Genomic DNA, 15798 nt, shown 5'->3' with positions numbered 1-15798 from the left:
AACTAAAAATAAATAACATTTATAGTCTTTTCCCCATTAGGAGAGGAAAATGTGTTCATCATAGTAAAAGTTTCAAATAAAATAAAGATAGCCAATAATTCTATCCTCAGTAAGGCAGCGTCTGTGAACATATGAGGAATCCCTGTGTGGTGCAAACGGTTAAACATTCGACCACTAACCGAAAGGTTTGGGGTTTGAACCCACCCAGAGGCACCTTGGAAGAAAGTTCTGGAAATCTGCTTTGGAAAGGTCACAGCCTTGAAAACCCTAAGGTGTGCAGTTCTGCTCTGCACAGATGGGGTTCCGTGACTTGGAATCAACAGCAACTGTTCTTCTTTCTTTCTTTTTTTAGTTTATAAATATATGAACATTCACTGAATAGTATATAGCTTTTTTTTTTTTGATATAGCTTATATATATATATATTTGGAAACCCTGGTGGTGTAGTGGTTAAGTGCTATGGCTGCTAACCAAGAGGTCAGCAGTTCAAATCTGCCAGGTGCTCCTTGAAAACTCTATGCGACAGCTCTACTCTGTCCGATAGGGTCGCTATGAGTCGGAATCGACTCGACGGGAATCGGTTTGGTTTTTGGTTTCGTATACACGTATACACACACACACACACACACACACACACACGTCAGGCTTAGCAGTTCATTCCGGTTCAAATCCCTGCTGAGAGTTTGCATTTCCACCCCAGATACACTGGGTCAGAATCTACATTTTAACACGATCCCCAGGCGATTCTTGTGTATAATAAATTTTGAGACCCACTGCTCCACTGGTGGCTCTCAGAACTGGTCCCTAACCAGCAGCCTCAGCATCAGCTGGGAACTGGTTAGACATGCACGTTCTCAGCAGGGGTTCTAACCAAAACAAAGTGGTCCGAAGCCCTCATATTTATAATCAATATATATATATAATCTATATTATCAAAGATACAAAATCAAATTATGTAAATGGTTTTTCTCTCTTAACGTACTATGAAACTTTGTCATATATTTAAATGGTCTTCAGGATCATTCTGTCATCTCTGGTAGGGACCATAATCCAAAACCAAACCCCTTGCCATCGAGTCGATTTCTGACACTTAGTGACCCTATAGGACAGGGTAGAACTGCCCTGTAGAGTTTCCAAGAAGCACCTGGTGGATTCGAACTGCCAACGTTCTGGTTAGGAGCCGAGCTCTTAAGCACTGTGCCACCAGGGCTCCTCTGAGAGCCACACAATGTACTATTTGAATCTGCATCATTTATAAAAGCGTATTTTTTCATGCTTCTGAAACCAAAAAGCAGCCGGAAGTGCTGTATACACGACGTGTGGTAGCTTTTCTGTTGTTCCTGAAGTGTTTGGGGTATGTCTTAGTCACTGAGGAAATAGGGTCACTTTCTAGCTTACACTTTGGACCATACGGGAGCCTCTTCCACTAACACTTGGGGGAGAAGTTACTTTCCCTCAGCTTGGGAGGGGAGACTGTCGGACTCAGGACTGATGATAAAGTCTTAAGACTGGTCAATACACACCAGCTTCAGTTGGCTACTAGATTTTTAAAAATAGATTTCCTTTTGACTTGGTACCTCATAGACTTTAAAATATTACGCCATATGCTTTAAAAGCCTTGTCCTTTATAAAACACTTATAGTTAATTAACCAATTTTATTTTTTTTATAGCACTTACTCTGGGATCAAGCACTGTTTCGCCTCACCCAGCTTTATTTCTTCATCTCTAAAACCCACTGCCATCACGTCAATTCCAACTCATAGCGACCCTCTAGGACAGAGCAGAACTGCCCCAAAGAGTTTCCAAGGCTGTAATCTTTATGGAAGTAGACTGCACATCTTTATCCCAAGGAGCAGGTGGTAGGTTCAAACCACCGATGTTTTGGTAGGCAGCCAAGCGCTTAGCCAGTGCACCACCAGGGCCCCCCTTTTCATCTCTAACTGGCCAGTACTCCCTCACGGCTTCTTCTCCCTGGGCTATTGTAGGAGGAGGGGGAAGAAGAGCTGTGAGATGGGAATATGCTTCATAGACTGCGAAGTACTACATGTCAGAGACCTGCTTTTGCAGCTCAGTGTTCCCTCCTTGGAGCCCTGGTGGCGCAGTGGTTAAGAGTTTGGCTGCTAACCAAAAGATTGGCAGTTTGAATCTACCATCCACTCCTTGGAAACTCTATAAGGCAGTTCTGCTCTGCCCTATAGGGACACTATGAGTTGGAATGGACTTGATGGCAATGGGTTTGGTTTTTTGTGTGGGTCCCTCATTACTGGTTGCTGTGGGTGAGTTAGCCACTCAAACCTATCTCCATCCAGGTCTGACCAGGCCAATTGTGAACTGGATCAGTGAGAAAGAAAAGTCCTGACCCACAGTGGATCAGTTTCCTTTATAAAGAGGCCACGCGGCTACACTTCAGGAGCACCCCAAGGTTGGAAGGGAAAGGCCATGAGGAGAGTCCATCATGGATTAAAGTGATTGGCAGCTGGGGTGGGAATGGGCAGGTCCACACCCAGTCACAAGGAGATACAAATACTGCATTCAGGCCAAATCCCAGGGCCACCAGTGGGGAAGACCTTGAAAACCATGGCTCCGTTCCTGAGTTTTGGGAAGAAATTCTGCTGTCAAATGCTGCTCTGAAAAACTGGTCTGGAGAAGGGCTTTGTCTGCCTAAAAGTGGGCATGATCAAGTGTGCTTCAGGAATAGCGTTGCCAGATAAAATACAGGACACCCAATGAAATCTGAATTTCAGATGAACCTAGATTAAAAAAAAAAAAATTATTCATTGTTCATTCTAATTTCACTGGGTGTCCTGTATTTTTTAGCTGCCAAATTTGGCAACCCTACTCAGGAGATCAGGGGAGGCTTCCTGGAGGAGGCAGAACTTGGCCAGGGCCTTGAAAGGCAAGTAAAGACAGAGCTAAGCAGAGGAATTCAGAAAAGAGATTGCTGGCTGGATTTGCAGAGAAGAGACTAAAAAGTTGGCCCAGGACCAGATGGTGAGTGTCCTGGGGGTCAGGCTGAGGAGTTTGGATTTTGTAAGCAGCACAAAGTCACAGAGGGCCTTAGAGCCATGAGGCAACTGGACTGGATCTGAGTGTTGGGAAGATCCTATGCTGTCTTGTCTGCAGGATAGAAAAGAAAGGAGCGATGGAGGCAGGGAACTGAGCCAAGAGCTCCTGCCCTGGTCCAGGAGGAAATACTAAGGCTCCTCCTGGGACATTGGACAGTAGGATTGGAAACTTTCCAGGGACTGAGGAAGCTAGAAGAGGCTTTCAGAGCATGGGATCTGGGCAGACAGTCCACAGGGCCTTGCTGTCACACTATCAAGGCAACCAACATGTTTTGCTGGTGGCTTACTCTTCCATGTTCCTGATGGAAGCCTTTCTAAGAACTAACTGAGTGTAATCAACCTCCATCCCGCTCCTCCAACAACACACTTTTACACTCAGGGTTGTGTTGCTAAATGGAACCTCAGAGACGGCCCAGTCCAGAGCTATCAGCATGTTTGTGACCACTACACTACTGCATCAGAGCTCCTTCATGCTCCTACCTTGCTGGGCCTCGCTGTCCTTGGGGCTCGGTATCTCCACCTTCAGAGCACATCCAGAGGAATGACTGGGTGCCACCCAGTAACACGGCCCTAAGGGCCAGAGCCAGGTATTGGGGCTCAGGCCCCCACTCGCAGCCCGTTTTCTGCTATACAACTTTGTACTGAGTTTGGTAGCCTAGCAGAGCATTCATTTGATCCTCACAGTCCCTCTGCGATATAAGCAGGGCTCATGGTTCCCATTTTACAGAGGGAAAGGCTAAAGCCAGATAAGCCCCGTGCAGGCCCAGGCCAGCTGGCAGGTCAGGAGATCCCAGCCCTGTGTGCCCCTGCCTTCCAGGTCTGGGCTTGTTCTCCTGCACAGCCCCTCCCGCTTTGGGGGCCCACTGAGGTCTCTTTCCTCACTCCCAGTGGGGCCAGCTGACTGTCCCCGACATTTTGGGGGTAGACTGTGTTGTACTGTCTTTCACGGTCTCATGGCAGATGACTCCAGTTCCTCAGGAAGAAAATAATCTGTAGGGGGCAGAAACCTCGTTCTGGCCTCTTTCTTCATATGTATATTTTCTCCCACTAAAATTAGCACTTCTATAGTCAGATAAAGACCCACACACCTTTTTTTTTTTTTTTTCCCTTAAAAGAATGATTTTGCTTTAAGAATGGTGAAAGTCCAAGGGGATCTGCCCTGGTCGGCTGGCGCTGGGAGCAGGGTTTCGACAGGGGACAAGCAGTCTTGGTTATCGGGTATCAGGTTATCAGGTGCACACATGCGCACGCACACATGCATGCACACGCACACACACTCACGCACACACGCATGCACCAGCTCTAGTCACGGTCACTCTCCAACATGCAGCCTCCTTGCAGAACGCCTATAAAGCTGCTTATACCAGGACTACGGCATTGCTGGGAAGCACAGAAGGAGATGGGAAAAAAATGACTAAAGTCTTTTGTCATAAAGCAGGACAAAATTTTTCTTGAATCCCAGAGGCTAAAAAGTAGAAACTTTAAACAGGGAGGGGAACAGCGATCTTCAGGCTTTTCACAAAGCAGGTCTTTGGTTCTCTGCCAGTTTTCCAAGTCTCTCCTGGCCATATATAACCCTGCCTCCGAACAGGTAAAAACAAGGGCGAACAGGGTACCTTTAGCAGGTTCCAAGGCCGGGGGAAAGTCAACCCTGCTCCCATACAACAGCGCGCTGGCTGCCCTGGGAAAGTAGGGCGGCTACTCCTGAAAGCCCCACTCCCTCTAAGCCCAGGCCAAGCTTCCGCAACCTTAGCTGTCTCTGTCCTCACCCCTGCTCTTGTTCTGTGTCATTGGAATCGTTTGTAAATTCCGCTGTTTCGTCTCTTCTAGTAGACAGGGCACTCTCTGAGGACAGAGAGGCAGAGCACATGGCAGAGAGTCAGTTTTCTCATCTGTGAAATGGGGATAATGGGTAATAACCCCAGTCCTGCATACCTCCCTGTGTATAAGCCTCTGCCTCGGTAGTGGGCTATAGCGGCTACCAGCCAGGAGGCTTCGGAACCAGGCAGCTGGGTTCAAATCCCAGCTCTGCTACATCATCATTACTCTTATGTTTTCTTGGACAAGTTCCCTAAGCTCACTGAGCCCCTCTTCTGAAAAACAAGAATGACAACAGCACCCACCCCCGAGCTGTTAAGAGGACTAAACCACGCAGTGCCTGTACACTCCATGCCTTCTGGCAGCCGGACGCATGACCTGCACACAGTGCTGCTAGCAATGAGTACTGCTGTGTTGGTTAACGGACCTGAGGACACTGTGAAGCAGAGTGCTGGGGATATGATGCATGGTTGAGCCGCTGCTCATTTCTCCACCTCCCTCCCCTGGTGCAGAAAAATAAACAAACTAAACTCATTGCTGTCGAGTCGATTCTGACTCATAGTGACACTATAGGACAGAGTAGAGCTGCCCCATAGGGTTTCCAAGGAGCGGCTGGTGGATTTGAACTGCAAACCTTTTGGTTAGCAGCCATAGCTCTTACCCACTGTGCCACCAGGGCTCCCTAACGCAGAAAGTAGGTATACGAAACAGTTGGGTGAGGAATCTCCCAACAACGTGGACAGGGAATCACTCTCTGGGAGTTAAGTTACACGATCACAGAAGACCACAGCACCTCTTCCGATAAACACATCACCTTAGACTGAAGACACCAAGTGCTCCCAGGCCTCCACAGTGGGTAGCTGAAAGCATTCTGATATCCACCAACGTGTCAAATGGAAGCTGAGTTGGCCAGCAAGAGACACAGACAGTGGGGGAGGTGGCTGAGGGAACAGGAGCCCACCTCAGTGGCATCCTGGGGAGAGATCCAGCACAGGTACAGCCCAAGAGTGAGGCTAGATGCACCAGGTTGTCTAAGCTCAATGCCATGAAATGTTTGAATCATGCAACTCTAGAAGAGCAAGACCATTCGATAGCCAGAGGAAGTGACTAAGGCTCACGGGCCTCTGTCTGCATGCTTCAGTCTCTTAGGAGTATGTCTGAAGAGTCAGGGGGAGGATCAGGCTCCCCACTGTGATCAATTTACCAAGGAACTAACAATCTGGGGGGGACTTCGGTGGTTCAGTGGTCGAATTCTCGCCTTCCACTAGGCAGGCCTGGGTTTCACTCCCGCCCAATGTGCCTCATGCAAAGCTACCCACTGCCCTCAGTGAGGCTGGTATGTTGCTATGAAGCTTCCAGACTAAGATGGACGAGGAGGAAAGGCCTGGTGATCTACTTCTGAAGATCAGCCAATGAAAACCCTGTGGGTCACAACGGTCCCATCTGCAACTGACTGTGGGGATGGTGCAGGGCCTCGCAGCACTTGTTCCGTTGTGCACAGGGTTGCCATGAGTCGGGGCCAACTCGAAGGCAACCAGCAGCAAACCACGCTCTGAGGCGGGTTCACACCAGTCCATTTGTCTTCACACGCTTTTCTCTCAAATTTCCACCCTGAGAAAATGGTTGTTGAATGAGAGCACCAAACAGCCAGGTCAAATCCAGTGTTACACTAACCTCCTCAAAGACCCCTCTCACTCTCACTCAGCCACAAACAAACCAGTGTCTTTCATGCTACTTCGAAAAGCTGGACTATGTCAAGCACCCACAATCCCACCATCTGGAGGCAGACATTAGTTGGTAGTCTTGTGGGTTAATTTAAATTTTCTCCTTTACATTTTCTCTTTCCCAGATGTTCTAGAAACAGCATGTACTACTTTTAAGAACAGAAAATACAGATTACTAGAAGGCCTCGGCATCTCCTGCTCGTGTACTAAACAATCTCTCTTGTAGAGTGTCATGGATTGAATTGTGTTCTCCCAAAATATCTGTCAACTTAGCTGGGCTGTGAGTCCCAGTATTGTGTGATTGTTTGCCATTTTATGGGATTTCCCTGTGGGTTGTAAATCCTATCACTATGATTAAATAAGATGGATTAGCAGCAGTTACATTGATGAGGTCTCTAAGATTAGATAGTGTCTTAAGCCAATCTCTTTTGAGATACAAAAGAGAGAAGCAAGCAGAGAGACACGGGACCTCATACCACCAAAAAAGCAGTGCCGAGAGCAGAGTGTGTCCTTTGGACCTAAGGTTCCTGAGCTGAGATGCTCCCAGACCAATGGAAGACTGATGACAAGGACCTTCCTCCAGGACCGACAGAGAGAGAAAGTCTTCCCCTGGAGCCAGCGCCCTGAATTCAAACTTCTAGCCTACTGGACTGTGCGAGAATAAAGTTCTCTTTGTTAAACACAGGACTGACACAGGCATACACGAACCCCAAATGGTTCTCAGTCGGGCAAACAACTCCTAACTCAAAACTCAGCTCAGTGACCACCTGTGCTCCAGGATCTAGGGGTAGAGAAAGACGAAAGTGACCCAGGAATGATTCCTAAGAGCTCACACAGAGCCTGACCAGAGGGAACCCCTGGAGGAAAGGCTCAGAGGCCTAGGAAGGGGTAATAATAATAGGCCGGGGGTGGGAGGTGGTGTCCAGCTGAGGGCAGGGGAAGTGCCGGAGGCTTGGGCAGGCGGCGAAGGGTCTGGAATATCACACTAAGGAATCTGGACCTTATCCCACAGATCGATGGCTTTTGGTTTTTTGGATTTCAGAGTCCAGTAGAAGTTCAACAAATTTGGGGAACTTACTCAGGATGGCTAATTGTTGATTTTGCCATACTCAATGCTAACCACCACTTACTAGTGCCATCATTTCACAAAAGGGCATTCTAACACCAAAAGGGCATTCTAACACCAAAAGGGCATTCTAACACCAAAAAAGTAGGAAGGACACAAACCCCAAATGAAGGACAGTCCTTCCCTCTCCCAAAAGATAGCTGCAACCTTGTGCTGAACAGACAGCTGTCCACTACATTGTCTCTGCCTTTCTCATCTTTCCACAGACAGATGGAAACAACCTCACAGGACAGGGTTAGGATCCAGAGCTGTGGGCCTGAGAGTGACGGGACAACTCAGACGCCAGCGCTATACCCGCTTGTGGTATCCAAACGTGAAATGCATTCCATCCACTGACCCCAAAATACAAAATGAAGTGAAGTTATGATAGTGGCAGGCCTGGTGCCACCACAGGGTCCACCAATGTATGGACCCACTGGCCCAACAGACTAGAGTTAACATTTCTCAAGGTGTGTGGAGATGTGTGGGTTGAATTGTGTCCTCGAGAAAGACATGCTGAAGTCCTAACCCCCAGTACCTATGAATGTGACCTTTCTTGGAAACAGGATCTTTGCAGATGTAATCAAGTTAAGATTATTAGGGAGGCCCTAATCTAATATAGGCACCCTGGTGGCACAGTGGTTAACTGATACGGCTGCTAACCAAAAGGTCAGCAGTTCGAATCTACCAGCTGCTCCTTGGAAACCCTATGAGGCAGTTCTACTCTGTCCTGTAGGGTCGCTATGGGCCATAATCAACTCAACAGCAATGGGTTTGTTTTTTTTGCGGGGGGCGGTTAATCCAACATGACTGGTGTCCCTAAAAGAAGAGACACAGAGACACGTGGGAGAATGCTATGTGACGACAGGGTCAGACTGGAGGGATGTCGCCACAAGCCAAGGAATGCCAAGGCTTGCAAGCAACACCAGGAGCTAGGAGCAAGACATGGAACAGATCCTCCCCTCAGAGCTCCAGTAGGAACAAACCCTGCCGGCACCTTGATTTTGGACATCAAGCCTCCAGAGCCGTGAGGTAATAAATTTCTGTGGTTTTAAGCCACCTAGTTTACAGTACTTTGTAGCAGCCCAAGAGAACTACTATGGGGGAGAAGCTTCCATGGTCAAACGGGTGTGGGAAACATGGAGATTCTTAAACAGCGTATTGTTCACTCGTTTATTTCTGCAGGGCTTGAATGGACATGTGACACTTTAAGACCAGACTCCACAATGCAGTGTTTCCCAGATGGATTTGACCGTGGAAGCCTTCTCTCAGTACTGACACGGTTCAGGGGCTGCACCTGGCACACAGTCAGTGCTCTGCAGATGGTTCTTCATTATTTAGCAAGTGCAGCCTTTCTGGATGGGTCTCAGTGACAACGGGGCTCAGGTTAGCATAGAAAAGCAGTGCGAGCGCAGAGGGGCACCAGCAAGGGTTGGCGAGCGAGGACATCATGCACCGGCCCAGCAAGCAGCAACCACATACCTCGAGGTCAGAGTTGATGGAGGAGACCTCAGAGGAGCTGCTGGAAGACACGCGGGCCCAGATGACCTGGACAGGGGGGTACGAGGGGGGCTCCTGCAGGGAGATGTCTCCAGTGTTTATCTGTCGGTTGTCGGGCAGCCTGGTGGCACTGCAGCTGGCCTGCGAGGCATGTGGAGAGGCCAGAAAGGGACAACTAGTTCACCTCTTTAGTTTTGAATTGTCAACCATTTCCAACTCAGTATTCATAAGGTAGAAAAGGCTGCACTGTGCAAGGTCTACCTCCACTCGCGCCCCTCAGTCGTCCAGCTCTCCTCCCTCCAGAGGTAGCCAGTATATCGGTTTCTTGTGCATCCTTCTGGACAGTCTATACATATACAGCTAATCTAACAGATACACAACACACACATATACACAAAACAACAACCAGTTGCCAATGAATCGACTGACTCATGGCAACCCCATGTGTGTCAGAGTAGAACTGCGCCCCATAAGATTCTCAATAGTTGAGTTTTTGGAAACAGGTCACCAGGCCTTTATTCTGAGGTAGCTCTGGGTGGACTCGAATCTCTAACCTTTCAGTTAGCAGTCCAGAGCCTTAGCTGTTTGCACCACGCATGGACTCTCTCTCTCTCTATATATATATATGTACGGAAAACTAAAACCAAACCCATTGTCACCGAGTTGTTTCCAACTTACAGCAACCCTATAGGATTAGAGTAGAATTACCCCTACAGCTTTTCCAAGGCTGTAATCTCTGTAGAAGCAGACTGCCACATCCTTCTTCCATGGGGTGGCTGGTGGCTTCAAACCACTGACCTTTTAGTTAGCTGTGGAGCACTTAACCACTGCACAACCAGGGCGCCTTCTTTCCCCTAGTTGCACAAACGCTAGCCCTCTCCACGCTCCCTTCTGTACCTTGCTTTTTCCCACATAACAATGTGCTTTAGGGTGAGTTCTATGTCAGAAGAATTTCTTTTTGTAGCTTAGTACAGGTGTTCACAGTTCATCTAACCTGTCCCCTACTGATGGACATTTAGGCTGTTTTCAATCTCTTGGTTTTACAGTCAACACTGTCTGCAGAAACTCACATTTACACCCAAAATTTGAGGGTATTTAAAGGGTGAACTCATAGAAGGGGAACTGCTGGGTCAGAGAGCATGTACACTTGCAATCTGGGTGGCTGCTCCCAAAAATGCCCCCATGCAGGCTTTAACATCGCATGCTGCTGAGTACAAAAGTGAGTCGGGAGGGTTTAGGGGAGGAAGGAACCTGTGAAATTTTCTATCTGTCTATCTCAGACAACAGGCTGATGGGGTGTGGGGTAGGGCGGGGCTTCATCAGAGATCTAGAGAAGCCAGGGTTGGCCAGATGCAGAGCCAGGCAGGATACGGGTCGGTCCCAGACACGTGACAGAACAAACAACCTGCTTTCTGGACCTACATCTTCTACCAGTTAACCACGTGGCCTCGGAAAGACTTACCCTCTGAGTCTCAGTTTCCCTGTCTATAAAAGGGGGTGATAATCCCTGCCTTGTGTCCTTTGAAGGGGCGTCATGAGGCTCAGATGTAAATGCCTGGATGCATAAGAAGAATGGCCACTAGGACTGTACCCCACGTGAAGAGGGCTCCAGCCTTGGTGGGTTAAGTGCAGTCTCCTGTGAGGGTCAGCTGGACAGGCAGAGAAAGCAGTGAAGGAAATACTGGCTAGCTCACCTGAGAAGGATGCCAAAACAGATCACCCGGGCAGCCCCTGGACATGGTAGGAGTGAGGAGTGAAGGGGCTGCATTGGGGGGAAGACACACAGAGGCTTCTCAGGCAACAAGAGAGAGAAATGACTGTTATGGATTGAATTGTGTCCCCCCAAAAACCTGTCAACTTGGCTAGGCCATGATTCCCAGTATTGTGTGATTGCTCACCATTTTGTTATCTGATGTGATTTTCCTATGTGTTATAAATCCTACCTCTAAGATGTCAATGTGGCAGGATTAGAGGCAGTTATGTTAATGAGGCAGGACTTAAGCTACATGATTAGGTTGTGTCTTAAACCAATCTCTTTTGAGATATAAAAGAGAGAATCAAGCAGAGAGACAGGGGATCTCACACCACCAGTCAAGACGCACTGGGAGCACACCGTATCCTTTGGACCCGGGCTCCTGGTGCTGAGAAGCTCCTCAACCAGAGGAAGACTGATAACAAGGATATTTTCCCCAGAGCCGATAGAGAGAGAAAGGCATCCCCTGGTGCTGGTCCCCTGAATTCAGACTTCTAGGCTCCTAGACTGTGAGGGAATAAATTTTCTTTGTTAAAGCCATCCACTTGCGGTATTTCTGTTATAGCACCACTAGATGACTAAGACAATGACACAAATTCTTCAGGGCCAGTGATGGTTAAGGCTGTGTGTCAGCTCGGCCGGGCAATGATTCTCAGTGGCTCGGCAGTTATGTAATGATGTAGTCATTCTCCATGATGTGTTCAGCCAATCAGTTGTAAGGGGAGTTTCCTCAGGGGTGTGGCCTGCATCCAACATATATATGGACATTCTAAAAGTCCGCTTGCTTGCTCTGGAGCCTACATATGGCTCGCCATCATCCGACCTCCGGGGCTTGGGACTTGAGCCAGCAGCCTGCCATCTGACTTGCTGATCTTGGGTTCTTCAGCCCCTGCAGCTGCGTGAGTCAGAAGAAGCCTACAGCCTGACGCCTGACCCACTGACTTGGGACTTGTCAGTCTCTACAACCGTGTGAACCATTTTCTCGAGATAAATCTCTATATATGCTTCACTAGTTTTGCTTCTCTAGAGAACCCAGCCTAAGACAGGACTGACCACACCTGAATCACTAGAGAAAAGAAGTTTTCAAATGCCCCAAGCCGAGGTAGAGGTGATTGATCCCCATGACCCCAGGCACCCTGGTGAGGCTCAGCCTGAAGGGCTGGTGGTTCTAGCGTCTCTTGGATTCTCTCTCCTGAGGACCAGTGCCCAGGAAGGGCTGCTGGGAAAACAAGTGAGTGATCGTCGCCCCTGTCAAAACAGGTTATATATCAAATGCGCCTCACCCACAGGAAACTGACTTCACCACACGGCTGCCCCACGCACAGCAGAATGAAAAGCTGCTCGAACCAGTGCCATTCCTGTAATTGTTTTCATTGGCTGATTTTCAGAAGTAGATCGCCAGGCCTTTCTTCCTAGTCTGTCTTAGTCTGGAAGCTTCGCTGAAACCTGTTCAGCATCACGGCAACACATAAACCTCCAGGGAGAGACGGGTGGTGGCTGTGCAAGAAGTGCACTGGCCAGGAATTGAACCCAGGGTCTCCTGCATGGAAGGTGAGAATTCTACCACTGAACCATTGCTGCCCCAATAAAAAAATAGCAACCATTTATCAAGTGCTTACCTGGTGTTGGCCATTAGGCCAAGCGACAGGCAGTATATCATAGTGGTCAAGGGCACAAGCTACTACTCACAAACTGTGTGACCTTAAGCAAGGTGTTTAACCTCTCTGTGCCTCAGCTCCCTTATCTGTAAAATGAGGATAATACCTCAGGGGTTGGGTGTGAGGATTAAATTAATCTATGTAAAGCATTTAAGGAGCCCTGGTTGGAAACCCTGGTGGTGTAGTGGTTAAGTGCTATGGCTGCTAAGCAAGAGGTCAGGAGTTTGAATCCGCCAGGCACTCCTTGGAAACTCTATGGGGCAGTTCACCCTGCCCTATAGGGTCGCTATGAGTTGGAATCGACTTGACGGCAGCGGGTTTTTTGGTGGTGCAGTAGTTAAGCGATCAGCTGTTAACTGAAAGGACAGCTGGTTTGAATCCCCCAGTCAGCTGTTAACTGAAAGGACAGCTGGTTTGAATCCCCCAGTCGCTCTGCTGGAGAAAGATGTGGCAGTCCGCTTCCATAAAGATTACAGCCTTGGAAACCCTATGGTGCAGTTCTCCTCTGTCCTATAGGGTCACTGTGAGTCAGAATTGACTCAACAGCAGTGGGTTTGTTAGTGGTTATTTACCCAGAGCCTGGAAAGTAGTTTGCCCTCAATAAAAAGACTGTGCTGGGAATGGTGCCACGGAAACTGTGTGGGGTGGCCTCCTGCCAAGGCTGTGCCACGGGGCTCAGGCTCCTCGTGGGAGCCGTCTCAGAGACTCCTCTTGCCCTCTGGTGGACACAGAAGGAAGAGGCCAAGTGCAAGGTATTTGCTGAAAGCTGTGCTGGCTGGCTTCAGAGGATAAGAATGGAGGAACAGACGCTCTCATCTTCCGTGGAATCTGTTCCCCAGCAGGAATCCACTCAGGATTCAGGTGCTGGAAGGGTAAAGTGAATGCAACCTCTGCCCTGTTATTTTTAAGAAGGTTCATGGTTTGAAAACATATGGTGCAAAGCTTTGGCTAGATGCTGCTGGGGTTTCCTGTACTTTCCTGAGGGCTTCCCACCACCCATCCACCCACTCACACACCTACTCTCCCATTGGAGGAAGGGGTAATGGCTGAAAACTGAAAAATCCAAACCAGTTGCCATCAAGTCGATTCCAGCTCATGGTGATCCCACATGTGCAGAGCAGAAATGTGCTCATAGGGTTTCCAAGGCTGTGACCTGTCAGATGCCAGGCCTGCATCCAAGACACTCCTGGGAGGGTTTGAACCACCAACCTTTTGGCTAGTAGTCAGGCCCTTAACCATCCATACCACCAGGGACTCCCCATTGGCTGAAGTGGGCTCTTAATTTTAAGAGCATGCTCCGAGTCTGTCTAGCCTCACTTACAGCACAAACAGTCACGTGGGCCCAATTTCCAAGGAACACAAAAAAGAGAGGTCTTAACCTCTCTCTCCAGTCAGAACACTTTGAGCACCACGGAGTCCTCTGGGCAGCTCCCCAGGGGCTGCTTCCACCTACAACTCTGTGTTCAGAACACACCTTTACTGAGAGGCCCTGTCACACCAGGTTCTAGGCACTAGGAGTAAACGAGAGAAGATAGCCAAAGCTCTTTTGGAGTTTACATCCTAGCAGGAGGAGACATTCAACAAGCAAGAGTAACAGTGGTAAGTGCTTTCCAGAGAATTGAAAGAAAGTAATTATTGAGTGGTGCAAACAGTTAAGGGGCCCAGCTGAAAGGTTCGAGGTTTGAGTCCACTCAAAAAGGCCCAGCAATCTACTTCCTAAAAATCAGCCACTGAAAGTCCTGTAGAGCACAGTTCTTCTCTGCACATGTGGGGTCACCATGAGTTGGAATTAACTCGACGGCTCCTGGTAGTAGAGGGGTGAAGCCGTCTCCTGACTGGGTGGTCGGGAAAGGCCTTTTGAGAAGGTGACATTTAAGCTGAAGTCTGAAAGACAAGAAAGAGGCAGCTGTGTAAAAAAGCAGGGGGATGTGCGTTCACAGCAGAGGGATGGAGACAAATCCTTTGTGGCTAGAGGGGAGAAAAGAGGCAGAGAGGAGAGGGAGACAGTTAGGGAACAAGGGCCTGGCTTGGAGGTCTTGGAAGTCATAGTCAAAAGTTTAGGTTTTGTTCTGAGTGAAGTGGGAAGCCAGAGGAGTGTTTTAAAATGAGAGACAAAATGCAATTTACATTCATAGGAGATCCTTCTGGCTTCTGGGTGCAGATGGAAAGGAAGATCCACCAGAAGAATGCTGGATTGGAGGTCTATCATAACGGTAGGACTGTAGTTACAAGGGAGCCCTGTTGGCACAGCGGTTAGGTGCTCACCTGCTAACCAAAAGGTCCGTGGTTCGCACCCACCAGCTGCTCCGTGGGAGAAAGATGTGGCAGTCTGATTCCATAAAGATTACAGCCTTGAAAACCCTATGGGGAAGTTCTACTCCATCCTGTAGACTCGCTATGAGTCAGAATTCGACTGGATGGCAATGGGTAGGTAGTTACAAGACTTGAAAATGGACTGGATGGGCATATAGTGAGGGGGGTGTCCCTGAGTGGCACAAACAGTTAAAGGCTTGGCTACAAACCAAAAGGTTGGTGTTTGAACCCACCCAGAGGCATCTCATAAGAAAGGCCTGGCGATCTACTTCTGAAAGGTCACAGGCCATGAAAATCCTATGGAGTGCAGCTCTACTCTGACACACACGGGGTCCCCATGAGTTAAAATCAACTTGACAGCCACCAGTCTTGGTTTATGGTGAGGCGGAGGGATTCTGGCTTGAACAACTGCAGGGGCAGTGGTGTCATTTAGTGCGACGGCGAGGGCGGGGAGGGCAGTCAGTCTGGGCACAAGCAGCCGGAATTCTGTTTGGCCATGGTAAGTGTGAGATGCCATGTGGTGACGGGCAGCCAAGACCGGAACTGAGGGGAGAGGGAGAGGATGGAGACCCAAATCTGGGCCATCAGCCAAGGGTTGGTATGCAAAGCTCTGAGCTGTGATGAGGACCTGGATAGAGTACAGAGAGAAGGGAGCCCTCCCAGGACAGAGCTTGGGGGCACTCCAACTTTACAGCCAAGCTTAAGAGGAGGGGCCAGCAGAAGCGTGAGGGTGGCAGAGACCAGGGATGTGGGGGCCACAGAACCCCGAAGCTAGTGGCCAACTGAGCTGAATTCCAATTAGAACAGAAATGACCACTGGATTTAGCAACTTGAAGGTCACTGGTGACCTTGACCAGGACA

General features: G+C 48.8%; 1 protein-coding gene across 1 annotated transcript in view; it reads right to left on the bottom strand.

The window, feature by feature from the left end:
* The window catches only part of TMEM44 (transmembrane protein 44), a 46615-nt gene that overhangs the window by 10619 nt on the left and 20198 nt on the right, over positions 1–15798 (bottom strand). Inside the window, 1 exon segment of the mRNA XM_049879993.1 lies at positions 9196–9354. Within this exon segment, the coding sequence (XP_049735950.1) occupies positions 9196–9354 (159 nt within the window).

Source organism: Elephas maximus, chromosome 1, assembly GCF_024166365.1.
Source record: "Elephas maximus indicus isolate mEleMax1 chromosome 1, mEleMax1 primary haplotype, whole genome shotgun sequence".
In the NCBI taxonomy this organism is placed as follows: Eukaryota; Metazoa; Chordata; class Mammalia; order Proboscidea; family Elephantidae; genus Elephas; species Elephas maximus.
Note: the sequence above shows the minus strand (reverse complement) of the source record. Positions and strands in the feature narration are given on the sequence as shown.